The 27,724-nt window shown below is 45.1% G+C and overlaps 1 protein-coding gene across 3 annotated transcripts; it reads right to left on the reverse strand.

Annotated features, from left to right (window-relative positions):
• Positions 1 to 3: 3 nt before the first annotated feature.
• On the reverse strand, positions 4 to 27,663 carry COG4 (component of oligomeric golgi complex 4). 3 transcript variants are annotated; one of them, XM_079906789.1, is made up of 19 exons: positions 27,489 to 27,663; positions 25,760 to 25,842; positions 24,942 to 25,056; positions 22,032 to 22,206; positions 20,373 to 20,566; positions 18,051 to 18,156; positions 17,366 to 17,523; positions 16,576 to 16,634; positions 14,135 to 14,268; positions 12,272 to 12,390; positions 11,545 to 11,711; positions 10,575 to 10,740; positions 6,432 to 6,494; positions 3,305 to 3,421; positions 2,657 to 2,698; positions 1,614 to 1,697; positions 1,310 to 1,411; positions 933 to 1,061; positions 4 to 711 (listed from the first exon to the last, which is right to left on the reverse strand). In XM_079906789.1, exons 1-19 carry the CDS (start codon positions 27,657 to 27,659, stop codon positions 577 to 579), a joined length of 2,319 nt encoding a protein of 772 aa, XP_079762915.1. In that variant the 5' UTR covers positions 27,660 to 27,663; the 3' UTR covers positions 4 to 576. The 3 variants fall into 3 exon arrangements, with proteins under 3 accessions (XP_079762915.1, XP_079762914.1, XP_079762916.1); XM_079906788.1 differs by having other exon boundaries at positions 2,606 to 2,698; XM_079906790.1 differs by lacking the exon at positions 6,432 to 6,494 and having other exon boundaries at positions 2,606 to 2,698.
• Between the last annotated feature and the right edge of the window lie 61 nt (positions 27,664 to 27,724).

The following is a 27,724-nucleotide window of genomic DNA, read 5'->3' on the forward strand; positions in this document are numbered from 1 at the left end:
CCCAAGAGATGGGATGAGGGTCCGGGATTGGATGAGGTACCTGTTATCATGTGGGTCCTGGTGGTGGCCATGTGCCTCTCTGGGTGTGGGAGGAGGCTGAGGATTTAGGCTTTTGCCTTCACATTTCAGTGCAACTGATGGACCTGTCTTGCTCTGTAGCATCCAGCCCTTCCTGGCAACAGCACACTGGCATCTCTTCAAGGAGTATCTTTATTTAGGGTTATCATAAGCATCACAGCCTCTCCTCGGAATAAACCTAATTCCTTAGGTCCCTAGATAAACCTAAGTCCTTTAAGACTGGCAGCCCGTTTGCTGCAGTGTCCAAGGACGAGAGAATGACTACCCGTGCAGGAGACTGGCCTGCCCTGTCTTCCCCACCTAATTAGGAGCCAAGGGGGACCTACCTCACTTGGTGGGGAGAGACTGTCTCCCAAAGCACCCTGACAGGTCTGAGAACAGAGAGTGGACTGCGTCGGGGCCTTGTTTCCCTGCTGCCAGCAGTGGAACAGTCTGGGCTGTGGCCACTTAGGGAATGGGCCCCAAAGCGTGATGGGCCAGGTGGGGTCACCCTGGCAGCTACAGGCGCAGCCTCTTGATGTCCTCGCTGCGGAAGTCTATGCGCAGAGCCAGCACCTGGCGTACTTCAGCAGGAGTGAGGCGCCACGTCAATGGGCCAGAGTTCGCGCCCCAGTAATCTAGGATCTCGGTCACCTACGGGGAAGAACAGAGACGAGTCAGCAAGGAGGGGCTATCTTGAGAGAAGGCCTTGGGCTCCACCAGAGGCAGAGCAGGGGTGCCCAGGAAGAAGGTGGCCTGCAGGGCTGGGTTGCTGGTGGAGACTTGGTTTTGAGGGAGTGGCAGGGATTCAAATTTTATCTCTGCCTCTCTTCCCAGTCACCTTTCCCTGGCTAGGCCAAGGGAGCCCTACATACCCGCTCCAGATTGAGGATTGTGGCCATCTGGGAGAGCCGGGCAAACTTGTCTCGGATGGTCCAGGTGGTCACCGTGGTGAGGTAGGCAATGAGTGACCTCAGTTCCTTGTCAAACTGCAGACCGCCCAGCTGCAAGGGAACACGGGCCCAGTCACTGTTTAAGGTCTGGCCCTCTGGCCAAGCAGAACTGGCCCCCAATTTCACTCAGTGCTGGGCTGCAAGGCCAGCTGGGCCTCAGATGGTGCCTCAGCTGGCCCCACTGCCTCAGGGCAGGACTGAGCCTAGATATGCAGGGCCTGGGCAGACAGAGGAGACGGACTTGTCTTCCTTAGAGGGAAAGCAACAGAGCAGGGGGGCCTGTGCCTCCTTGACATTACCCGGTTGAAGGTGGACTTTAGCACCACTTTCTCTAACTCGACTGCGACAAGGCTGGTCATGAGGCTGGTCAGGCTGTCGTAGATGACTGGAGACAGGCTGGCCTGCAAACAGGTTAGGCATCAGCGGGAGTCCCAACTCACCCCTCTGCCTCCCAGGAGTCTTTCTCCTGTGGGAGTATTTCTATGGCCTGGGGCTCGGAAGAGCTTCCTGGGTTCCCAGCAGGAGTGTGATGAGAAGCCTCAGGCTGCTGACTGGGGCAGAGGTGGGTAATTCTATAGGCTGGTCCCAAGAGCCCCTGCTCACCTTGAACTCTGCCATTTGCTGCTCCAGATTAAGGATGAACTGTTGTACCCAAGGGTCATTGGCCTCATAGTCATTGAATTCTTCCTATTATCAGGAAGCAAGGTGGGTCACCAGGGGCGTCTCCAAGAAGGACCATTCACCCCCACCCTTGTAGCTTATAACTCATCCAGCCTAAAATCAGCTTAAAATCAGGCTGGCAGAAACTGCTGCTGTTTCTGCATCACGCTTCTGACCAGCAAACAGCCCCGGGCTGCAGCAGTGGCCCACGCAATATGGCAAAGCTCCTGGCAGTTTATCCCCTCTTGTATCTCATGTTATACAGGAATGAAAAGATTAGGCTAGAGGGGCTTCCCTGGGGGTGTGGTGGTTAAGAATCCACCTGCCAATGCAGGAGACACGGGTTTGAGCCCTGGTCTGGGAAGATCCCACATGCTGCAGAGCAACTAAGCCCGTGTGCCAAAACTACTGAGCCTGCGCTCTAGAGCCCGCGCGCCACAACTACTGAACCCGCGTGCCACAGCTACTGAAGCCTGTGCGCCTAGAGCCCACGCACCGCAACAAAGAGTAGCCCCTGCTCACTGCAACTAGAGAAAGCGCACGCACAGCAATGAAGACTCAATGCGGAGAGGGAGGGAGAGAGGGAGGGAGAGAGGGAGGGAGAGAGGGAGGGAGAGAGGGAGGGAGAGAAAGAGGGAGGGAGGGAGGTCCCAAGTCTATAAGATGTGGGGCAAAAAGAGCCTCAATAAATGAGAATGCGTCAGGTCAAGGCAAACTCCCTTTAGGTGTCTTTCGGAGCCCTCTGACTGCAGGAACAACCTGTTTCTGGGAGGAACCACCTGTTTCTGGGACGAACCTAGCCTTCGAGCACAGGGGAAGTGGGCCTGAGAAATATGTAAGGTCTAGTCTGTTCAGACAGCTCCACTGCACTCCAGCTGTGGGCCAGGGAATGAGGGGTAATCCTGGGCTTTGTGGCCGTCCGTGGTCAGGCTGACCTCCTCGATGTTGTGGGAAACAGAGAGAAAGGTGTTGATCCAAGGCTGCACCTGCGGCTTGATGGCTGTGCTGCTTAGCTCCATCAGCCCTTCCTGTAGGACAAGGCAAAGACGCATCAGACACAGAAGGCACATGCCTCCATCCCTTCCCTTTCTCCTGCTCTACCCATCCTTTGACTGTCAGGGCATCCTTCCAGTCATGAGGCTTTTCTGCAGGCCCTGTCTGAAGTCTAACAGAAATAATGCTAATCAAAGACTCCAGGAACAACTTGTTCCTTTCCAGATATATTCTGATTCAGGTCCAGGCCAGAGATGAGACCATGGGGTTGGTCTGTTAAACTCTAGAAAGAAGAGATTTCTGAGTGCCTGGTACTAGGCAGCACCTTCGGCTAAGGCCAAGCAGATCTCAGTACCCACATGGTTCAATTTCCTCTGAGGACCCTTCTGAGGGCTCCTGGCACTGTGGAGATTCTAGAGGACCAGAATGCCATCTTGTCAACGTGACAGCTGCACTGCTGAAAAACCTTTAGTCTTCAAGGGACTCGCACAAGTTCAGTGGCTTGTACTCTGCTCCCTCGTGCCTCCTCTTCCCCGCCTCCCGTTTTCTTATATGCATGAAGCCCATGATAAGCCAGTGACAATATTCTCAGAGCAAGACACAGGCCCAGGATTCAGGCAGCAGTTGAACCTGGGGCTTACCTGCAAGAGGTCTCGGAATTTGTTGGACACGGCAACCAAGTCAGAAAGGCAGCTGTCAAACTTGGCCTGGGCCTGCTCCCCTCCAATGCCTTGGTTGAACAGCTTGGTGCAGTCACTCTAGGGGAAAACACCCAGCCATCAGGCTTCGTAGCATGCCTGGGCCATGGGCGTGTGAGGAGGGCGAAGAGGCCAACATTCTAGCCTTCTCTGGGAGCAGCTCTGGTCAATCCGAGGCAAGAACCCTGGCTGGGTCTCAGGAAACCTGGATTTGATCCCGTGGCTAGTCATTTGGCTCCCACTTCCCTCTTTGTAATATGAGGGTATTGGTGTCAGGGGGTGTGAGTAAGAAACACAAATATCAGAAGTTTTTCACACCTTTAGAGTCAGGCATTCCTGGCTTCAAATCCTGGCTCAGCCATGTATTAGTTGAGCGACCTTGGTCAAGTGATTTAAAGCTTCTGAGCTTTAATTTCCTTGGCCATAAAGTGGGAACACATTCCTGCTCCCATGGTGGTTTTGAGAGTTGGATGAGATGATGCACAAAGTGCTTAGCCCAGTGCTTGGAACGTAGTAGGCACTAAGGAGACACTAGCTATTGTAATAGGATCTGCTTAGTAAATAATTTGGTCTGGCTGCCCAGGGGATATTGTCATGACCATAGGTAAGATTTAAGTGTTTACTCTGTGCCAGGGCCCCAGTTTTAAGCATTTTACTTTTATTAATTAAAGTACCTTTCTTATGGAGTAGGCACTGTTATTATCCCTACTGTATAGATGAGGAAACTAAGGCACCGGGAAATTAATAACTTGCCTAAAGCCACACAGCAGTAAGTCGTGAAGCTGGGATTCAAGCTGGGAATTATGGCTCCAGGGCACCTGTTCCTAATCCCACACTAAGGTCTAGCTGCAGAGAATGCCACAGGGGGAGCTGCTTTGGGTTGGCAGAAGCTGCCTGCATTTCCTATAGCCTCCTAACAGTTGGTGCCATTTTGGCTACAGTAGGAGCAGCTGTGAGGAAGAGCTGCAAAGGGACTGATCTAGCCGGGAGAGGTCCTTGGTCCCTGTTGCAGCTCCAATACTTACTATCTTTAACTAGCCTTTTAACCTCATCTGTTAAACGGATCTCACACCACCTGACCTGCCTATCTCAAAGGACTGCTGATGGGGTTGAGAAAGAATACATGTGAAATGCAAATCTAAGGGGGAGGGGCGATTTATGGGAATTGTTTTTCCAGCTCTTTATTACCCTTCTTTTCATTCACTTGGCTAATTCTGCTGGCTCAGTTCTGAATTCCTAACATTTCCCAAAAATTTAATTCAAAATCCAACAGACTAATTAACGTTAAGGAAAAAATCTGGAATACAGTCTAACGTGCCATGACTTGAAAACAACAACTACCTTGTTGAACACTTATAACGTGAGAGACACTACACTGCTGGTAGTTAGTGAATATTGCTCTTATTTTATTCCATTTTAAGGCCTTTTTGGGGGTGAATTCCTAATCTGGTCCAGTTTACACTGTAAACTCCCACCTGACTGCTCTCTCCGAGCCTCCCTCAGGGACCCCGTCAGCAACTAGGCCCTCTTCTCACGTGCTGGCTCCTGGCCTCCTCAGTCCGCCCAGCCCTAAAGCCAACACTCAGCACCAGCCTCGGCACTGAGCCCCATGCTTCTGTAGCCAAGCATCTTCCCTGGTATGAGTGTCCGCTGGGGAGGCAGGACTCTGGCTTCCCTCTTCTCCCAGAGGCAGAATTGGGGAGTGATGGAGAGCTGGGCTCTTCGTTTTCTAATACTTAACAAAGTGATTGCTCCATGATGTTATGTATAACTACTAATACAATCATTAACTACCACTGCATGCCACTCATGTACCAGGTGCTTTATATTCTTGTTCAATTCTCACAACAAACCTGTGGGGCAGAGAGCATTACCCCTGTATACAAAAGAGGAAACTGAGGCTCAGGGAGGTTAGAGAACTTGCTTCAGGCCACACAACTGGTCAGTGGTCAAGTGGGGACTTGAACTCAGGGGTATGTGACTTCCAAGCCCAAGCAATTTCCACTGTTATATGGCCTTCCTTAAAAAAATGACAACAGGGCTTCCCTGGTGGTGCAGTGGTTGCAAGTCCGCCTGCCAATGCAGGGGACACGGGTTTGTGCCCCGGTCTGGGAGGACCCCACATGCCGCAGAGCGGCTGGGCCCGTGAGCCACGGCCGCTGAGCCTGTGCGTCCGGAGCCTGTGCTCCGCAACAGGAGAGGCCACAACAGTGAGAGGCCCGCGTACTGAAAAAAAAAAAAAAAAAAAAAAAACAACAGCAACTGGTTCTGTATAGGGTTAAGTGAACCCTATATCATCATTTTTTTTTTTTCCGGTCACGCCACGCAGCTTGCGGGATCTTAGTTCCTTGACCAGGGATTGAACCTGCGCCGTTGGCAGTGAAAGCACAGCCCTAACCATTGGACAGCCAGGGAATTCCCCCCATATCATCTTCATCTCAAAATTTATAGAGGGCTTTATCACTTTTTTTTTTTGCGTTATGCGGGCCTCTCACTGCTGTGGCCTCTCCTGTTGCAGAGCACAGGCTCCGGACGCGCAGGCTCAGTGGCCATGGCTCACGGGCCCAGCCGCTCCACGGCATGTGGGATCTTCCCGGACCGGGGCACGAACCCGTGTTCCTTGCATCGGCAGGCAGACTCTCAACCACTGCGCCACCAGGGAAGCCCGGCTTTATCACTTTTATAAAGTGCTTTCAATCCTGTTTTTTTTATCGGGCCAAGCAACAAACCCAAAGCAGGGCACCATGGAGATCTGTATCTTGTTTCACAGATGAGAGAACTGAAGCTCAGGGAGTTAAGGGATTTGTCCAAGGTCACATGCCAAGTATGTGCTGGAAGAGCTAATTTGAATTGATCTCCTAACTCATGGGTCAGAGCTCTCCCCATAGTTCAGAGATGTCCTGCTACCATGTCATTCACTAATGAATCCCCTCAAATGCTCTGAAGAAGAGCTGGCTCAATGCCAGGGAATGCCATAGCTCCCACTAGGAAGAGTGCACAGGGCTCACTCTCAAAAGGAGGTCTGGGGAGGCTACAGCCACTGAAAGCTGATAGGCAATTTCCCCTGTACCTCCAGTGTCTTCTTCAAAGTGGAGATGTTTTCACTGCAGACTTCCACATTGTTCAGGGTCACCTGGGAGACAAGGACAGAAGAATGTGACTTCCTGATCACTATTATTTGTACCCACTCCAAGGCCAGACTGGCTGACAGCTGCACTCCTGAGGCTCAGGGTGGGGGTGGGGGGCGCTAAGGACCACCCACACCAGTGTCATCAGGCAGTGGGCTCAGGTCTCAGTGGGCAGAATGGTGAACCAGGCTCGCCCTTTCTCCTGGGCTTGACACAAAGGCAGCGAAGCCATCTGACCTCAGAGGTAGTGACCCAAGGTTTCAGGTCTTTTTGTTCCATGTTTAGGCATGCAAGTCTCGGAGAAGTCCTTGGGCTCCAAACCTCCAAGTCCAGGTCGGTGATGCAACAGCTGACATTGATTAAAGAAATGCTTCCTGAGAGCCTACCACCTATGAGGCATTTTCTCATCATTAGTTCTTTGGCTCTGTTGAATACCTTCTTCAAAACAAGTATAGTTGACCCTTGAACAACGCAGGGGTTAGGAATGCGGTCGAAAATCAGCACGTAACTTAGAGTTGGCCCTCCGTATCTGCATCTGTAGATTCAACCAACTGTGAATTGTGTAGTACTGTAGTATTTTACCATTGAAAAAAATCCACGTATAAGTGGACCTGTGCAGTTCAAACCTGTGTTGTTCAAGAGTCAACTGTATTATCAAGCCAGCTCACAGGTGGAAACATGACTCCTAAGAAGGTGAAATAATTCACCAAGGTCAGTCAACTTTTGATTCAGCAAATATTTAAAGTGCCCACTATGTGCCAGGCACTATTCTAGGTACTGGGAAGAAAGCAGTTAACAGACAAAATCCATCCCCTCGCAGAGTTTACATTCCAGAAGGGAAGTCAATAAATAAGTGTCAGGTAGTGATAAATGCCATGAGGAAAAATAAAGCAGGGTAGGAGGACAGCATTTCAAAGAGTGACAGGATTAGAGCCAGGATTAGAATTTAGGTCTCCCCACTCTAGGCCAAGGGCTCCTTCCTTCATAACTCAATGGCCTTATGAGTTTGGTACAGAAACACCAATCATAAAAAGCAGCATGTGACAAAAGTGACAATTAAGGTAAAAACTGCTATGGTCATTTACAGGAAAGACACAATGTTTTGGTCTGAGGCATTCTAGGAAACTCCATGGTAGAGTAGGTAACTGAGTGGAACTTAAAAGGCTGGAACATAATTCTGATAGGAGAGGAGGGTGAGTACATTTCTCCACCCCCATCGGCCTCCTCTAGTCCAGTCTCCTGTTTGATATTATCTTAATGGTACTTAGGATTATCTGATATTGTCTTGTTTGTTTCTTGTTTTCCTTTCCTACTAGGATGAGAGCTCCAGAAGGCAGGGATCTAGTCTGTCTTCTCTACAGCTGTATCTCTAGCATAGCACCGTCCAAGAGAACTTTCTTGATGATGGCAGTATTCTAAATCTGAACTGTCCAGTACAGTAGCAATAGCCATGTGTTGCTACTGAGCACTTGAAATGTGGCTGGTGCAACTCAGGAGCTGGATTTTTAGTTTAAAATTAAATTTAAATAGCCACACCATACTGGGCAGTGCAGCTCAAAAACCTAGAACAGTGCCTGATATATAGAAGTTTCTCAATAAATATTTGTTGAATGACTGAATGAGTGAATGACTATCTTCTGGAGAAAGGATAACATAAGCAAATGCAGAGTGGCATAAAATCCAAAGGTATTTGGGGACCAGGAGAGTCAGTGCACAGACATGTACAGGGAAATGGCAAGAGGTGGAGCTGCAGAGATGGGTGAAGTCAGACTGGGAATTGGGAGCTATGCTGTCCTGTGGACAACGGAGTGGCACTGACGATTATATAAAGTGGGTGAATGCCACACGAGCACAGCTCTTGTTTGGGAATACTAATTTAGAGGCCTTGTGTAGGAGAGATTAGAGTTTGAGAAGATCACATTGCCTTTAAACTGGTGTTCTGGTGCCATGACCAGGAAGGCCAAGGTGAGGTACTTCGAGGAGGGGCTAGTATTTCAAGAGATGAGTCAGAAGCTTCAGGATTTCAGGGTGAAAGAAGAATCCCATAACCCCAGGGATTGAGATTAGGATGTCCCTCCTGTCTTCCACAAAAATACTGCCCTTGTCAGTGTGCTGCAGCTAATACTGCAAGATCACGCTGCTGACAATGCTGCTAAGACCACTTGCATGGTGGATGGATGAGACTTGAGGTCTTTCATTAGCATGCCACAGCACAAGGCTGCTAACATCGCAAGCTTCCAGAGAAATAACTGCACTGTCATGACAGCTCAAGGATGAAGGCCACAACATAAATGTTTCCAAGGCACCTGAGGGCATAAGTAAAATCCGTCATGAGGGAAAAATGGATTTGAGTTCAAATGGTATTGATTTCAAATACCAAAAACTTTGATGTCAAAGTTTCCTTGTACTGACAGTACTTGTAAGCATGGATTCACTGGGCTTATCGCTAGCTCATGGTGAATGATACATCAGCACTGTTGGGGAATTCATCTTGACAGCCAAATGAATCAAGGTGACATAAGAAATAGGTCCTACAGTGGCAGTGATGACATTTTAAGTACTTGGCATCAGGAAAATCAGAAAACTGTCACCAAGCATTTAGCATCACCTTTTCTTGTTGGCCTTATCTTCTGGGCCCTCAAACAATGAAGCTGTCTGAATGGGAGCAGCGAATGTGTGAACACACAGCAGCCAGCCTACTGGGGACTCGTGGAGCCAAGGGACGGAAAACAGGACTAGAGTGACAGGATGGATCAGATTCTGGAGGCCTTCAACAAACTGTCAGGCAAAGATGTCTAGTTTTGATATGGTAGGTAGCAAGGAGTCATTTCTGAGCAGAGAAATGAAAGAATAAAAATAAGTTCTATAAAAAATGAAATAGAAGGCAAACAAAATGAAAAATTTAAGTCAGTTCATGATCATATGAAGTTGGTTGCCAGAAATTTTGGCAAAGTTCTCCAAAGGTACTATATTTCAGAGGCAATAGTTTCTTGGAGTTCATCCTCTTTTTTGGCATCAACCATGACATCCTAAAAAGATAGAACCCATGCTCAGGGAAGATATTTTCAATGACAAGGAGAAAGTAAGGTTTCCTAAATAGACTTCATTGGATCTGAGGACTAGTTACTGTGGGCTCCCCTGCATAGGGGCAAAGTAGATATTAGCATGTTTAGGCTTCTGTCTCTGAAAGCAACATCTTAACTCTTTTGGTGTTATAGGCCCCTTTAAGAATGATAAAAGCTAAGGACCTTGCTTCTAGAAAAAAAAAGTGTATACATTTTTGCATCCTACCCCCAGGTGTTCAGAGACCCCATGTGTGGACTGTTGACTGAGAGCTCTGCTGCTGGATGCTTCCGTCAGGTCTCTGAACCCCAGGAGCCAAGCAGACTCAGAGCCTGGCCAGTGTGGGGGTGGAGAAGAATGACCTCTGACGGCGCTGTACCCACACATGAAAAGACACCATGTGCCAGAAACGCCTGATCACAGGCCCAGGGCTCATCTGCATTCTTTCTGGCTCATCACAAATTAGTTGTTACCCTGTATAAATCCCTTCGTCCTTCCACGATTCTCCTTCCCCAGCTGTCACACAATGGTAAGACTGCCGTTCTGTGTAGCAGGACTTTAAGAAGGTCACCTTTCTGAGGAAGCTGAGAGCCTGAGAAGTACGCTAGAAAAGCAGTTTGGTAGGCCTAACAGGTCAGCCCCAACCCATGTTGTGGGATGTCCTCAGGGAAGTAGTCTGGGGGCCTGGCACAGATGTAATCCAAGCTTGATACTCAGTGGAGCCCCTCAGCAGCTGGGTAGTGCTCTTGGGAACAAGTGCTGGGGAGAGCTGAGGCGCCTAGCCTTCCAGGCAGGGAACAGTGCAGTGCATGTCCTGGCTCGGGCTGCTCTGAAATAGGTCCCTGGGTAAGAAATGGTTTCACAACCTTCTAGGAGGAGCTTTCCTTAAAGGAGGAGTTTTCCTTGTATATAGATACTGGAGGAAAAGCCTCCAGTTGAAGGCTTGTTATACTGTGGCTTAGAGGTCACAGTTCAACCCCTTGAGATAAATTGAGCAGCTCACAACCTGTGGGGCTACCTACCAGGAAGGACAGCTTGGCCTCGTCAGTACTCTCGATGCCTTTAGTGTCAAATTTGCCCTGCTGGAGGCTGCTATGCATGATGTTCACGGCACTTGTCACCCCACGCTGGATGTCCTGAAAAGTGGTGGCTGGGAAGCCCATCCGCAGCTTATTACACAGAACGTCCCTGGGGGGCAGATTGGCATATGAGGATTGACAGCACTCAACCTGGCCTCCAGTTCAGCATCACCAAAGGGCTCACTACCCTGACCCAGAAGCATAAGTTGCTCTTTCCAGGGAATAACCAATCCTTGAGACCACCACACAAGACGCTTAGCAGCCAGGGTATGAGAGGCCAACACCCTCTCAAAGGCACTGATATGAAAGAATACAGAGGAGACTGGCCAACTCTTTACTCCCTATGAGGCTTTCACTTAACGCCACTGAGCTCCAAAATACTCAAGAGAAGGCAGTACAGCTTAGTGAAAGGCAGTACCGTGTAAGAGTTGAGAGAATAGGTTTTGAATGTCACACTCTACTCCATATTCTACCATTTATGAGATGTGTGATCTCCCTGAGCCTGTTTCCTCATTTACAAAAGAGAGCTAAATGGTTCCTACCTCATAGGGTCGCTATTAGGACCGAACAGGAGCAGGAAGTTAGCACAGTGCCTGGTCTGTAGCAGTGGTAATTATCATTGTTAAAATTACAACTACTGCCCTCATCTGAGCTGCCTGGTCTCTTTCCTAGGTCTGAGGGCTAATAACCCCTCCAATCCAGTCCAGGGAACACAGTTTTGGCCTATAACATATCTGGTTGCTGTACAACTGCCTGGAGTCAAGGATGTTGTGCTACGGATGGGAGCTTATACCCTGTATAGAACTGAACTACAATCATAAGGAAAAAGAGGAAAAAACAAAATGGGCCTCAGGAAGCAACCACAACTAGGACCTTTTTGCCTCCTAGAAAGCAGAAAGGGTGTTAACTGTACCTGAAGTCAGACTCCAGCTCTGTGGTGGCGAGGTTGATCATGGCACAGAGACAGTCGATGCTGGAGCTAGACAGAGCCCGCCCAATGCACTTCTTAACAATGTAGAAGACATCATCCACCATGCTGGATGTCAACTGGCCCTTCTCATAGGTGTCCAGAGCCACAGCCTACACAAAAGGCAAAGCATCCAATGAGGGCCCCAGTTCTGTATGTCACGGTTCTAGATGGTTCTGGAACAGGCCCTGGCTCTGCTCCCTTTTCTGTACCTTGTCCGTGTTTTTCCCAACATAGCTTATTCTGGTCACAGCTTGGAGTGGTTCTTCCTTGCCAAAATAGCTCACTTCCCTACTAATCACCACGTTAGGAAATTAAGTATTTAGGGCGTTTGCCTTGGGAACATCTGTTATGTAGGTTGTAAGACACCAGGCAAGGCCCTTCTTTCCCAAGGCTCCTCACTCACATACCTCCAGAGAGGCAGGGAACAGGTAGGTTCCCTGAGGAGCTGAGGTGTTCTTTTGTGATCCTTGGGAAAGAAGTCCCAGTTGGGTCCACAAAGAGCCTGATCACTCCAAAGATGCCCTCTAACTATTCAAAGCAGTACACTCAGTCTGCATGCAAGGGTATTCTCAAAGTAGGAACAAGAACTATGACATGCCTCAGCCTTTCCCTTCAGCCTGGCTTCTTGGACAGGAAGCCCCAATTCCCAGGGATGTGTCCTCTCTCCTACCTTGTTGACAGTCTCCCTCATGAAGTATTCCTCCATGGTAATATATAGACCAATTAGCTCCTGCATGGTGCAGCTCAGTAGGCAGTTATTGAGGAGTTTGTCCAGGGACTTCTGGTGCTCTAGGAGACAGCCAAGAAAGGAATACTCACTCTTCTTCCCCAAGGGAAATGGATCATTTTTTTTCAGGTCCCTTTCTAGTCTCTGTTCCAAATCTGTACATGATTTACATGGTTATAATCACAGTACCAAGAAAATTTTGTATTCTGCTTAGAAATTATATCACAAATATTTCAATGTTTCTACATGGCTTAGTTCTTCTTTTTAGCTTACTTATTTTTAATGGCTGTGATATCTTATCATGTAGATGGTCTGTTTTTAGACACCTGGGTTATTTCCAAACATTTTGCCATTATTAGAGATAACTGAAAATCATAGTCATTGGAGATTTTAGTTAATGTTATTGTACAAAGAAGTTTTTACTTCTTTTCCATTATCTCCTTAGAATTAACTGGTAAGACTCAAAAGACATAAGCTTCCAAAAAAAAAAAAAAAAAAAAAAAAGACATAAGCTTCCAAAGCCAAAGACTAAAATATATTGGGTACAGACCATTTCATTCTCTAACCAGTGCTATCCAACAGAATTTTCTGTGATGACGGAGATGTTCTATATCTATTGTCTAATATAGTACCACTATTAAGTACTTGAAATGTGCTTAATATGATAGAGGAACTGAATTTTACATTTTATTTAATTTTAATTAAATGGCTTGTGGCTTCTGTATTAAACAGTGCAACTCTAAACACACATGGTTATTATTATAACAGCAATAAGCACCAAACTCTAAATGAGCATGAATCCTCCTTTAAACACCAATTCAGGGAATTCCCTGGTGATTCAGTGGTTAGGACTCCGTGCTTCCACTTCAGGGGGCATGAGTTCGATCCCTGGTCGGGGAACTAAGATCCCGCAAGTCACGCAGCGTGGCAAAAAAAAAAAAAACCCACCTGGGTCATATAAATAATTCCCTTGCTGTGTATTATTGATACAAGCCATGCAGAATGCCACAGATGTTGGGTCAGTTTCAGGTCTCCAGTTCAGGGAATCCTGCCTATACTCAACGAGTAGGAATTAAATGGTCTTCTTAAAAACGTGGAGAGTCAATTTGTCCATGAAATAGGACCATGGCACACCTTTTTATTCAACATATTTATCCCTTCCAAAATTGTGACTGGAGGAACTGGGAGACTGAGGGAGGGAGTGAAAGGCTTTCTTTATACCATGTACTCTTTTTATATACTCTTTATACTACATATTCTTTTCTCAATATTATACCTCAGTACTCCATTGAGGTATAATTTATATACCATAAAATTCACCCACTGTACATGTACAATTCAATGATTTTTTTTAGTAGTTTTATAGAGTTTTGTAACAATAGCCACAATCCAGTTTTAGAATATTTCTATCACTCCTTTAAGTTCCCTCATGAAATTATGTATATTTTTTTGTTCTATCTACCTACCTATCTATCTTGTGCACATATCACCTACTTAAACACCAATCCCTAAATCTGAGCTGGTGAGGAAGCATAGTGTGGGGAACAGAGCAGAGGAAAATCATTGAACCACTCTTGCCTTTAGCTTTCCTCATCTGTAAAATGGTTAGATGGCCTCAAAGAGCCAGTCCAATTCTAAAATCTGGGAAGTCTAGATTTCCTCCTGGGAGTCAATTTGTCCACAGACCCCCCCCACAAACTAATAAGCCCCAATTATTTCCTTATTAAAAGATCTGTGACTTAAGTATTACAAAACAGAGCCAACTATACCCCAACCCATCCCAGAGAACATGGGAAATGCCTTTACCTTGTTTTACTTCTTCTGAGGCCATGGAGTCCCCCACCTCAAAATCTGAGCTGATTCTTTTCCTGAGGAAGCGTAAGTACAGCTCACTGCGGGCATTCATCAGGGTGACCTCAGTCAGGATAGGATCCAGTTCCCTGAGACACATGGAGCAGAAAGAATAAGCAGGACACTGGATTCCTTCAGATATAAGAGCTACAGGGAAAACATAGTCCCAAACTCCCCTTCCCCCTGGGCCCAGAAGGGTCAGCTCTGCCCGATGGACTTCCTGGCTCTGCTGGTCCAATTATAATCAGTGACAGCTGTCAACCACATATTCCATTTGCATGTTTCACCTGAACTATTCACCCCCTAAAATCCTGCCAGGGCTAAATAAGAGATTGGGAGACGTATTTTTGTTAGTGGTTTAAAATGATCTATTAGTAAAAATGATTGATGCTTCATGGGAAAGAAATCACACCTCCCTAAGTCCTCATGTGGCTGTGCTGGGATTTTTTAGGGTACATCCTTAAACTGTGTCTCACACCCATTCATCTATCCAGATGAATAGCCAAAACAATCTTGGAAAAGTAAGGACTTGGAAGACTCACACTTTGCAATTTTAAAACTTACTACAAAGCTACAGCAAACAAGACGGTGTGGTTTTACTGGCATAAGAATAGACATACAGATTAACTAACAGTCCAGAAATCTTGACGTTTATGGTCAACAGATTTCCAACCAGAATGCTAAGACAATTCAATGAAGAAAGAGTAGTCTTCTCAACAATTGTGCTGGGATAACAAAGATCCACATTACCAAGAATGAAGTTGATCCCCTCCCTCACATTATAGAAAAAATTAACTCATTTTCCACACTGAAGTCCAAGAAATCTTTTCAAAACATAAATCTGGTCATACCGTAATCACATGATTTCCATAGCTCTTAGGATACAAGACACTGAATGGCCTGACTCTAACAACCTCACCAGGTTCATCTCATAGCAGGCTCTTGCCAACTCGCTGCACTTCAGCTATACTGGCCTTCTTTGGGTTTTTCAAATACACAGGGTCTTTACACGTGCTTTCCCTGCTCTACGTGTTACACATTTCACCTCTTATCCTATTTACTCTTTCCGTGCTGCGCGGCATGCAGGATCTTAGGGATGGAACCCAACCAGGGATGGAACCCCTGCCCTCTGCATTGGGAGCATGGAGTCTTAACCACTGCGCCACCAGGGGGTCCCCCTATTTACTCTTAAAGTCTCATATCTAAGGTCATTTCCTCGCGATTTTTTTTCTTGAACTTCATCAGCTTAGGTTACATCCCTTTATTACATGCTTTCCTGTACTCTATGCTCAGTATGTTGTAATGGTTAACAGCACCAACTCTAGACTCAGACTGCTTGGATTCTATTCCTGGCTCTGCCACTTTCTAGTTGAACAACCTTGGGCAAGTCACTTAACCTCTCCAGGCTTCAGTTTCCTCATCTGTAAAAAGTGTTTATGGATTAAATCAGTGATCTTAACTGGGGGCGACTTTACCTCCTGGGGTACATTCGGCAATGTCTGGTGATATCACGCTACCAGCATCTAGTGGGTTGAGGCCAGGGATGCTGCTAAACATTTTACAATGCACAGGTAGTTCTCCACAACAAAAAAATTACCCAGCCAAAATGCCAATAGTATGGAAGCTGAGAAACCCTAGATTAAATGATTTAATATTGGTTAAGTGTTTAGAACAATGTCTGGCAAACAGTACACACCATATACATGTTAGCTATTATTGTCTACTTTATAGACCATAAATGCCACAAAGAAAGAATTATGTCTGTTTTGTTCACTTTGCTTTCTGACATATCCCCAGTACCAAGGACCAGTGCCTGGCACGTAATAAGTATAGAGTAAAAATTTACTGATTGAATGAATACACTTTTATGTTTGGCATTTCTTTTAATAAGCATATGTTACTTTTATTAGAAAAAAGTAAAAGTTAAAAATTTTAGGATAGTAGTTACTTTTGGGGGAGGAGAGTCACTTTGGGGAGTTCAAAAGTATTGGTAATGATCTAGCATTCTTTACAAAACACAAATATGTTATACATATGCTTTTGTTTGTATGCTATATTCCATTTAAAAAAAGAGTCATAGGGCTTCCCTGGTGGCGCAGTGGTTGAGAGTCCGCCTGCCGATGCAGGGGACACGGATTCGCGCCTCGGTCCAGGAAGATCCCACATGCCGCAGAGCGGCTGGGCCCGTGAGCCATGGCCGCTGAGACTGTGCATCCGGAGCCTGTGCTCCGCAACGGGAGAGGCCACAGCAGTGAGAGGCCCGTATACCGCAAAAAAATTTTAAAAAGTCATAGATAAAGTATTTTTAAAACATAAACCACATTGTAAGAGAGCAGTCTCTGAATGATACTTGATTACCAATTCAAACTCCTATGGGCTGAAGAAAAGCGCATTACCTTGGTTCTATTTTTTCTGATGTAGAGTTTCTCATCAAGTTGCTCTGGACATGCCGGAACTGCAATATACCACAGAAATGAGAATGCTCTTCCCCTCCCTCCTTCTTTCTGCCCCTCGCTGGTCACTCCAAACTTCTGGCATAAGTATGTTTAGGTTTAGTTTGTTTAACAGACAAGCCAAAAGTAGGCTCTCAGGATGAGGCGCCAAAGACTTCCTTGTGATTTATAACGCTAACATTCACCTCTGTTATCGCACTTAAAAGTGATGCTAGTGCTGTTCCAATGGACTACTGTCTAGAGTCTCCCAGAGTTCTAGAAATAAAATTGTATGGGGCTACTCCTATTTCTAAGTCCTACTCCTACTTTATCTGCTCAAAGGAATGGAGAAACAAAGTTCTAAAAAAGCAAATGTTACACCTTTAGCACTTAAGGAATGAAGGAGAAATCTGAGACAAATTACTTAACACTGAATAGGACCTTAAGAAGTAAAACTCCATTAAATCACTAGAAGGCACTCTTGTACATTTTGTGATAGAGAAGTGGTCTAACGTTTCTGTTGTGTTCCTTTTAGGAAGCCCTTTCTACTTCCTTCTCAGTCATGTACTGAGGCCATCATTAACTTGACAACACCTCAAGTCCAAAGTAGCTGGTGAGAGGCAAGAAGCAGGGCAGTCTGCATTTGCCATTTTTCTCCTAGCTGCACCTTTTTTCACTCCCCTCCCTAATTTATTCTATTCAGTGTTGCTCGCTAATGCTGCTACTAAACCACCTATAAGCCTCCCCTGCTCACCTGCTGGTGGTAGTCCCTCTGCTTGATGAACTTGTCTACCACCTTCTCCACCTGTCTGTCACATTCCACCTGCAGATATTTTATCAGGGTATAAAGTCTCCCTGGGCCATAATAGGTTTCCACTATTGGTTGATGGGTCTCTACAATTCGGGCAATCCCTAGAAGGGAAAAAGTGACAGGGTTGTATTCCAAATATTCTTCCCACAAGATAAACTCCTTTCTTCCATCCAGGACTGACCTGGGGTCTAATTCAACCCTTTTTGGCTGTTTTACTTCCCAAAATGAACACAAATTGTACTCGTCAGTGCCAGGAGTTGCTAAGCAAATCTGTCTATTAAATATGCACAGTGCTTAGTAAACCAGCAGGCATTTGATAAAATATACTAATAGTTTCTACAGGAGCATCTTTGGAAATAAGCATCACTTTTCCCAGTCATTTATTTTGGGGTTAAATTCACTCTTAGAGTTTGGGTCTCGAGGACTAGGGAGAATCAAAACATCTGAGAGACGCTAACTAATCTTTGCTAATCAGGTACTGAATTGGGAAGTTAATTCTCCAATAAGTCAACACACAGCAAACCATAGGATTAAATTAAAGGCATCAGGCTAGTGAGGAGAAAAGAAAAGCTAGTGATGCAGGTGTTATAAGTGTCTCCAGTCTCCCGAGAGTGGAAAAAGGGCTTGCCTTCAAACAGAAGAGTGAGTGTATCTGCAAAGATGACTGCAGCTCTTCGATCACTCATGTCTGTCCCTAGAACCAACAGTAGATTCTCCTCAGCTTTACTGGCCACCTGAAAAAGTAGAAAATCCGCACTTTTTTTTTTTAAAGGTTAACTGCTCATATTTCTGTTTTGAACATATATATGCACATATATACACAAGAGAATGCTAAAGTTATTTTTTCAACTTTTTTAAATTTTATTTTGTCTGTGTTGGGTCTTTGCTGCTATGTGCAGGCTTTTTCTAGTTGCGGCGAGTGGGGGCTACTCTTCGTTGCATTGTGCGGGCTTCTCATTGTGGTGGCTTCTCTTGTTGAGGAGCATGGGCTCTAGGTGCGTGGGCTTCAGTAGTTGCGGCACGCAGGTTTTAGAGCACGCAGGCTTCAGTAGTTGTGGCTCGTGGGCTCTAGAGTGCAGGCTCAGTAGTTGTGGCCCACGGGCTTAATTGCCCCACGGCATGTGGGATCTTCCCAGACCAGGGATGGAACCCGTGTTCCCTGCATTGGCAGGCGGATACTTAACCACTGCGCCACCCAGGAGTCCCCACATATATTTCTTAGACCAAAGGCTAGCTTCAGTTTTCCAAAAAGACCTCCCATTGGCTTTCTTTTTCCCTTGATGCTTGAAAGCCTAGGCAGCACACAGGAACATCCCTTGGGGGCTCTGGGTTGTCCAGGCCTCAGGGAAGACAAAGAACTTAACACAGTTAACTCTTCTTCCATTCAGAGGTATAAATAAAGCTTTCCTTTTCTTTGATAACATCTACAGTCATTAAACTGGGGAGAGAGTCCCAAGTTTCAATAATTGTTTCAAAGTATAACTCAAAGTTATTATTAATGGTGCTTCGTTGAGCAGGGGAAGGAATCTGGGTACTTGGAAGGGATTTTTAAGGGATTAACAGTAGAAACCATTTCCAGGTTTCAGATGGCAAAGTACTGATTAAAAAAAAAAAATACTGATATAAGAGTACCAAAGGGACTTCCCTGGTGGTGCAGTGGTTAAGAATCCGCCTGCCAGTGCAGGGGACACAGGTTCGATCCCTGTTTCAGGAAGATCCCACGTGCCACGGAGCAACTAGGCCCTTGTGCCACAACTACTGAGCTTGCGCTCTAGAGCCCATGAGCCACAACTACTGAGCCCACGTGCCACAACTACTGAAGCCTGCACGCCTAGAGCCCATGCTCTGCAGCAAAAGAAGCCACCACAATGAGAAGCCTGCACACCACAATGAAGAGTAGCTCCCACTCGCCACAACTAGGGAAAGCCCGTGTGCAGCAATGAAGACCCAATGTAGCCAAAAATAAATTTAAAACGAAAAAGTCCCATAAAGCAGTTATATTTTATTTTTAGTTAATTAATTTTTAGAATGGGTAAAACATACTTAAACATTCAAAAGAAACAAAGGAGTGTCTGGTGAGAAGTAGTTCTTCATCTTACCTATGTCTCTTGGTCTCCTAAGTCTCCTCTTGAGAGGCGACCACTGTTAACCATTCCAAAAATATCCTATGTTTATATAAGCATACATTTTTACTGCCACTCCCTTCATTTTAAACATGAATGATAGCATACTGTTATTTAACTTAACCAACCACACGTTAGAGAGTAAAATGTGTCAGCACATATGGAACTGTCTCATTTTTCTTAATGGCAAAATAATGTTCCATTATATAGAATTGAGGGGGTGGGGACAGGATGCACTGTGACATATAGTTAAATAACAACAACCCTGTGCACATATGCCTACTGATGTTTGCTTCTCTCCATCTAAGGATGGGCTGGGTAGAGGCGAGCTGAGAAAAACTGAAGCCTGTTTCTTTTTCAGTTTTAATCTTAAGTGACCTCACCTGCTTCATCTCAATTTTTGAGACGTAAGCCTGGGTTCCCCCCTCATCACCAAGTCTTATTTTGAGACTCAAGCTTGGTTATGAAGTCTTAAAACCACTAACCAACTTCTCTGAATGCTCTTAAAAGAAGCCAGTCCCTGGTTGACAGCCTGGAAAGGGTGATTCAGCTTGTCAGAGAGTCTGCATTTTAATTTTTCTATACTTTCACTTGGTCTGTTAGAAATAAATGTACAGCAGCAGATGTCCAGACCATGCCTGATACACAGTAGACTGGAAATAGGTAAGTGTTGAATGAATGTATGCATCCAGTCCTGCCAGGATACAGCAGAAAAGGGGAGTCAAATCCAGAGGTAAAAAAGTATCCACAGAAAATGTATCCACCCAGTGCCCCAATCTGCAGGTGGAGAACTGTACATTATCCTGCCAAGCAATCAGGAGTCATACCTGCTTGCAAAGGTATTCTGAGAACTTGCTTAGTCCCTCCTCATGCAAACCCAGCAGTGGGAAGATCTTGAAGAAGCGCTCCACCTGGGGCAGATCCCCTTCCTTAGTGGCAATGGCAAACTTCTCTGTGACAATGGCTTTGAGACGCTGCTCAGCTTCCTGCAGCAATTTCAGGTTGGCATCAATCATGCTGCCTGCATAATGGGGAGAAAATGAGAATTAAGGTAAAGAATGGTACTATGTCAGGTATATGCCACCTGGTCTGCACATTCCAAAAATATATAATGAGCACTTAGTGTGTGTAAGATGCTGTACTAACAATATGGATGATTAAGAGAAGGGCTTTCCGGGCTTCCCTGGTGGCGCAGTAGTTGAGAGTCCACCTGCCGATGCAGGGGACACGGGTTCGTGCCCCGGTCCAGGAAGATCCCACATGCCACGGAGTGGCTAGGCCCGCGAGCCATGGCCGCTGAGCCTGCGTGTCCGGAGCCTGTGCTCCGCAACGGGAGAGGCCACAACAGTGAGAAGCCCACGTATCGCAAAAAATAAAAAAAATTAAAAAAATAAAAAAGAGAAGGGCTTCCCTGGTGGCGCAGTGGTTGAGAGTCTGCCTGCCGATGCAGGGGACATGGGTTCGTGTCCTGGTCCGGGAAGATCCCATATGCCACGGAGCGGCTGGGCCCATGAGCCATGGCCACTGAGCCTGCACGTCCGGAGCCTGTGGTCCACAATGGGAGAGGCCACAACAGTGAGAGGCCCGTGTACCGCAAAAATAAAAAAAGAGATGAATCAGCCATGATCCTATTGTCAGAGAAGTTACAATCAACTGAACAAAATAAGATTTGTGTGCAGATAACTGTAATAAAATTCAGTGTATGGTAAGTGTCATAAGAAAGGTGCCACAGTCACATATCTGGTTGAAGTAATCAGAAAAGCCTTCCTAGAGATGATATTCCATCTCTCAAAGACGGGCAGGATTTTGATACCTGAGCAGGGGGAACATACATTCCAGGCAAGGGGAATGAAATGAGCAAAGGATTAGAAACAGAAAGATGCAGAGTATTGCAGATAGTACATATCCTGGTATATAGAGGAGCTCAATAAATGTGTGCACAATGGATGGACGCATAACTGAATGGCATGAAATAAGGCTAGAAAGACAGAGTGGGTTGAGATCATAGAAGGCCCAGAATACCAAGCTAAAAATTTAATTTTAAATTAAAAAATATATATATTTATTTATTTGGCTGCACTGGGTCTTAGATGTGGCATGCGGGATCTAGTTCCCTGACCAGGGATCAACCCCGGGCCCCCTGTATTGGGAGCATGCAGTCTTATCCACTGGACCACCAGGGAAGTCCCTAATTTAAATTTTATAAACAGGCAACATGGTCAAGTGTAAAGAACCCACGGGTAGTAGGTCTGGATTCAGTTTTCTTTTCCGTAAAGTAGGAAGAACAACTTCTGCCTCGTGATGGTCTAGGACCTACACAGGGTCTAGTACCAGACAAGGAAATTTCCTAACAGATGTCCTTTTGCTGGTTGAGACTGCCTAGTTCAGATTACAGATGCTTGTACCTAAACTAGAAATTACAGATGTTTAAACTAGATTACAGACGCTTGTAACTAAACTACAAATCAACAGTTTGGGATGCCAACCTTCTTTGCCCTGTCGGCTGAGCTCGATGACTGACTTGTCCAAGCACAAGTAGCGATGAATGTGGGCTGCAGCCTGCTCATAATCTTCATTTCTCAAAGCAGTCTGAACTCCATCCATGCAGAACTTCAGGTCCAAGATGTCATCAGCTCTCTGAATGGCCTGATAGAGGCGATTCTGCAAAAAGACCTGGTGGTTAGAAACAATGTCCTATTCTTTCAAAAATCTCTCTCCAGAAGGTAGAGAGTTTCAGGGGCTGAATGTGATTAACCAGACGTCCTTTTCAGCTTTCACTGGTAAACTAAAAAGCACCACCACTACCACTCACAAAACTTGTTGACGATGGTCAATACTACTGTTGGGTATCACACAATTTTATTTACTTGACTGACCAGGTCATTTATTTTAATGGAAGTAGGAACGGGAATAATCCATATTTATATTTGGCTTATACTGTTTAATTTATAACACAATCAAAATGTATTTGACATTTTGGGGACATGATATTGTAAACCAGGTAATAAAATATGCAAAATACATGAAAAGTATTTTTATTTACTTTTTATATATTATCTTTGTCAGTATTTCATTCTTTTTGTAAAATTTTTATTGGAGTATAGTTGATTTACAATGTCCTTACAATGTTTTTTTTTTTTTTTTTTTTGGCTGCATTGGGTCTTCGTTGCTGCATGCAGGCTTTCTCTAGTTGCAGTGAGCGGCGGGGGGGGGCTCTAGGGTTCACAGGGTCTAGAGCACGGGCTCAGTAGTTGCAGCACATGGGCTCAGTAGCTGTGGCTCGCAGGCTCTAGAGTGCAGGCTCAGTAGTTGTGGCGCACGGGCTTAGTTGCTCTGCGGCATGTGGGATCTTCCCAGACCAGGGGTCGAACCCGTGTCCCCTGTATTGGCAGGTGGATTCTTTTTTTTTTAATTTATTTTATTTTATTTATTTTTGGCTGCGTTGGGTCTTCGTTGCTGTGTGTGGGCTTTCTCTGGTTGTGGCGAGCAGGGGCTACTCTTCGTTGCGGTGCGCAGGCTTCTCATTGCGGTGGCTTCTCTTGTTGCGGAGCACAGGCTCTAGGCGCGCAGGCTTCAGTAGTTGTGGCACGTGGACTTCAGTAGTTGTGGCTCGTGGGCTCTAGAGCGCAGGTTCAGTAGTTGTGGCGCACAGGCTTAACTTGCTCTGTGACATGTGGGATTTTTCCAGGACCAGGGCTCGAACTCATGTCCCCTGCATTGGCAGGCGGATTCTTAACCACTGCACCACCAGAGAAGTCCAGTATTTTTGTTTTAAAGAAGCAAGACATTTAAGAAAACTTTAATATGTGAGTTGGTAGCTGTGTGGCTATAACGTTTCATGGTAAATTATTTTGGCAGAATCTGAACAAATAGATAGGGAATTGTTATGCTATTTCACAGGGGCAATCTGAGGCTGGGACTGACTTGTTCAAGAACCCAGATCCTGTGCTCGTGTTCAATACAGCAGCTATGAACCACCTGTGGCTAATGAGTGCTTGAAATGTGACTAGTCCGTGGGGAATATCCTGGTGGTCCAGTGGTTAGGATTTGGCGCTTTCACTGCTGTGGTCCAGGTTTAATTCCCGGTTGGGAACTAAGATCCCACAAGCTGTGTGGCACGGCCAAAAAAAATAAAATAAAAATAAAAACTTAAAAAAAAAGAGGTATAAATGTGGCAATAAACTGTATCTTAAAAAAATAAAAAAAAAGACAAGAGATGTGACCAGTCCAAGTGAAGATGTATACGAGTAAAATACATACTGGATTTCAAAGACTTAGCACAAAATAAGGTAAAATATCTCACTGATACCGTTTCATAGTAATTTCCGATATAATGGGTTAAACAAATGTTATTTTTAAATTGTTAAAATTACATTCACCCATTTCTGTTTTGCTTTTTAAAAACGGTCACTGGGAAATTTTACATCACATGTGGGGTTCATATTAGATTTCTTTTCCAATCTGAATGACTTTTATTTCATTTTCTTAGCTAACTGCCCTGTACAATGTTAACCTGTACTGCACCTCCAGTACAATGTTAAAGAGTAGCAGCAAGAGCTAACATCCTTGTTTTGTTCCTGAACTTGGGGGGAGGCACCTAGTCTTTCACCAATAAGTATATTAGCTGTGGGATTTTCACAGACGCCCTTTATCAGGTTGAGGAAGTCTCTTCTGTTCCAAGTCTGTTGAGTATTTTTATCAAAAGGGGTGCTGGATTTTGTCAAATACTTTTTTTGAGTCTATGAGATGATCATATGGTTTTTTTTTTTTTAATTTTACCTATTTTTTTTTTGGCTGCACTGGGTGTCTGTTGCTGCGCGCGGGCTTTTCTCTACTTGAGGCGAGCAGGGGTTACTCTTCCTTGTGGTGCACGGGCTTCTCATTGCAGTGGCTTCTCTTGTTACGGGGCATGGGCTCTAGGCACGCGGGCTCAGTAGTTGTGGCACGTGGGCTTAGTTGCTCCGCGGCAACTAAGGGATCTTCCTGGACTAGGGCTCGAATCCGTGTCCCCTGCATTGGCAGGCGGATTCTTAACCTCTGTGCCACCAGGGAAGCCCGATCTTATGGTTTTTGTCCTTTATTCTATTGATATGATATGTTACATTCATTGATTTTCAGAGGCTAAACCAAACTTGCATGCCTGGGAGAAATCCCACTTGGTCACAGTATAGTCTTTTTTTTTAATATATGTTGCTGGATTTGATTTGCTAGTGTTTTTGAGGATTTGTATGCCTATATTCATAACAGCTATTGGTCTGGAGTTTTTTTGTGAGAGCTTCGTCTGGTTTTGGTATCCTGCATTAGGTTTCTATTGGATGGTGCTACTCTAATTTCTAACGTGGTAGCTTCTCTACTGCCCTCTACTAACTCAAATATCAAAAGCTCAACGGGATTACCTTGGCCAGGTCAAGCTGACGGACTTTGCTGGACACATTCTCAGCTAGGTTGCAGGTAAAGGTGATCATTCCAGCTAGCTGCTTTGCATCTCCTTCAATCAACTGCAGGTTGGGACTGGAGACACACATTGTCAGCACACATATCCATAGGAGTAGATAGTAGAAGAGATGGAAAAATTTTTTTTGCAGATGGAGACTACGTCTTCTACTTTTTTTGTACCTCCCTACAACTCTTAGCTCTGTTCATTCTATTCACAGCTTTTTCTCAAGAGTGTTTTAGTGAAAACTCAGGCCTATACTTAATAATAAATTAATTTTATTAACTACTAAAGACACCCCTAAATAAGTACTGCCAAAGAAACTATTTAGATTCCCCCAAGTGTTAAGTGAGCATAAAATGCACTAATCAACAATCTAAGAGGATGATGAAATCAAAGAGCAATTTTTATGACTAGAAAATATACATAATATGTAAAAACAGGGGTTCTCAAACTTGAGCCATATGTCAGAACCACCTGGTATGCACATTAAGCTGGAGAGTCTAGGGCCCCACCCCCAGAGTTTCTGGTATAATAGGTTTGGGGTGAGGTCCCAAAATTTGCTTTTCTAACAAGTTTCCAAATGTTGATACTTGCTGGTCCAAGGACACTTTGAGAACAGCTTAACTATACCCTTAGGTAAACACTTTACCTGGAGGTAATGCTCCTTTTCAATTCAAACTCAACTTGCATTGTATAACAGAATGTTAGGAAAAATAATAACTTATCTAGTGGACCCTAATGGAATTAACAATAGGTCTTGCTGAGATGAAGACTCACCCCATCCGGTGGAGAGTGACCATTTTACTTTCAATGGTGTTTTGCTGCTCTAAAAGAGCATCCAGCTCTCTCTCCACCACTTTCTGAAACACAGAGAAACAACCTGTCATTAGCATGATCAGAAGGAACCTTAAGAGTTATCTAATCCAACCACTTGGCTGAAGGGTAAATCCCATTTCAAATGTCTTCTTTCCTCTCACTAAGCTCCTCTAGGACTTTAACAAACAATACTTCATTTCTGCACTTACCATATTACATAATAATTGTTACCTTATGCGTATCTTATTACATCTAGGAGATGAACACAACAAAGGGAGTACATAAACTTTTATTCAATTTCATTAGCATAGTGCCTAACACAGGAAGGCATTTAAAATATAAAGGCTCAAATAAACAAATGAAACTTCTAAAGTGGCAGTTATAAAAAGTCTCTTCTAGTGTATAGTCAGTAGCCAGAAGCGATAAATATAATTCTCTCTCAGCCAAGGCATTTATTGCACTACCTTAATTAATGTAACCTTCTTATGCTTGAGTTTCTTCATCTGTAAACTAGGGACAGTAATATATACCCCATACGACTGTTGTGTGAGCCAAACAAGAAAACACATATAAAGTGCTTAACATAGCATGTTGCGTATGGCTCAACAAAAGACAGAAGTATCAGCTATATGTTTCTACTGAAATAGTCCAGTAGGATCCAGAGGAAAACATGCCCTTGACAGTCATCAAATACAAATACAAAACTAATATTGTTTGTTCTGTTTGTAAGACTGACTTACTTTTTCCCCCCATTCATTGAATGCAAGCTTAGTACTGAACTTTATAAAGCACATCTTGCTGAAAAACGTATTAGAAGCTGCTAGAGTTGGTATAAGTTAATATTATATTTGAAAATTCTCAAGATATCAATGACCACCTCTGCTCCAGTATGAAATTGCCTTTTGTGCTCAACCTTAATAATAGTTTGGTTTAGGAAACAGCTACTAAACTTTTAGATTAGAGTTTAGATCTTTCTTCTGACTGGCAAGGAGCCCAAATGGCATTCAAAATTGTATTGACATCATCAAGTCGCACGGAAAAGTAAAGCAGCCTGCAAGGAATGAATCTTCGACAGAATATAGCCCACGCCCCTCACTGGACACCACGCAGGGGCACAAGAGATGAAGTGACTTGTCCAAGATTAGAACAGTTGTGCCTGAGTCTTAAAATCTCAAGCTTCTATAAAGCCCTGCATTTAACTGAAAGACTAAAATTACACCCCCAAATTCATTCCCCACAGGAGGAAATCTTAAAACGCTTCAAGGTTATTTGCAATGATTTCTCGCTTAAATGAGATAATGGGGTAAAAGGATTTCGTAATTTTTAAAATTGCTAAGCCGTTGCAAGAGAGCCTTTACTCTTATTTTGAAAAGCAAGCGAGTCGGCGTATACCCTCAAGTCTAACTTCACTCTCGCGGAGAAACCTAGAGATTAAGGGCCAGGGAAATCAACGGGGGAGTGGGGGCAGATCCCCTAGATGAGAGGAAAACATGCTTGGGGGCATGAGACTGAGTAAACAGAGAAGTCAGGTCGCCCCAACTACACTCAACTACACGCTTGCTTCTCGAGTAGGTGCTTTTTTGTTTCCTCGGCAAGAAGAGACCTTCCCACAGCCTGAATTTCCCAAGACTGACGGCTCCTAAGCCCACTGCCCCTGCATCCTCTTGGAAAAAGAACCTCAGTCCCCCACCTCCTCGCCGCAGAGCCGTTGATACACAGCTTCCAGCTCCTGCAGCTCGGTCAGGGAGCGAATGAGCTCAGTGGAGATTTCCGAACAGCTGCCTCCTCCCACGCCGTCAGGCGGCGGAGGCAACCCTAACAGCTTCTGAGCGGAATCGTGGTCTGCCATCTTGGTCCCCATTCCTCGCTTCCGGCCCCGCGAGGACCCCCCCACGGCTCGTTGGCGCTCCACGTCTTTGGGGCTGC

The sequence above is a fragment of the Stenella coeruleoalba genome (genome assembly GCF_951394435.1).
Source record: "Stenella coeruleoalba genome assembly, chromosome: 20".
In the NCBI taxonomy this organism is placed as follows: domain Eukaryota; kingdom Metazoa; phylum Chordata; class Mammalia; order Artiodactyla; family Delphinidae; genus Stenella; species Stenella coeruleoalba.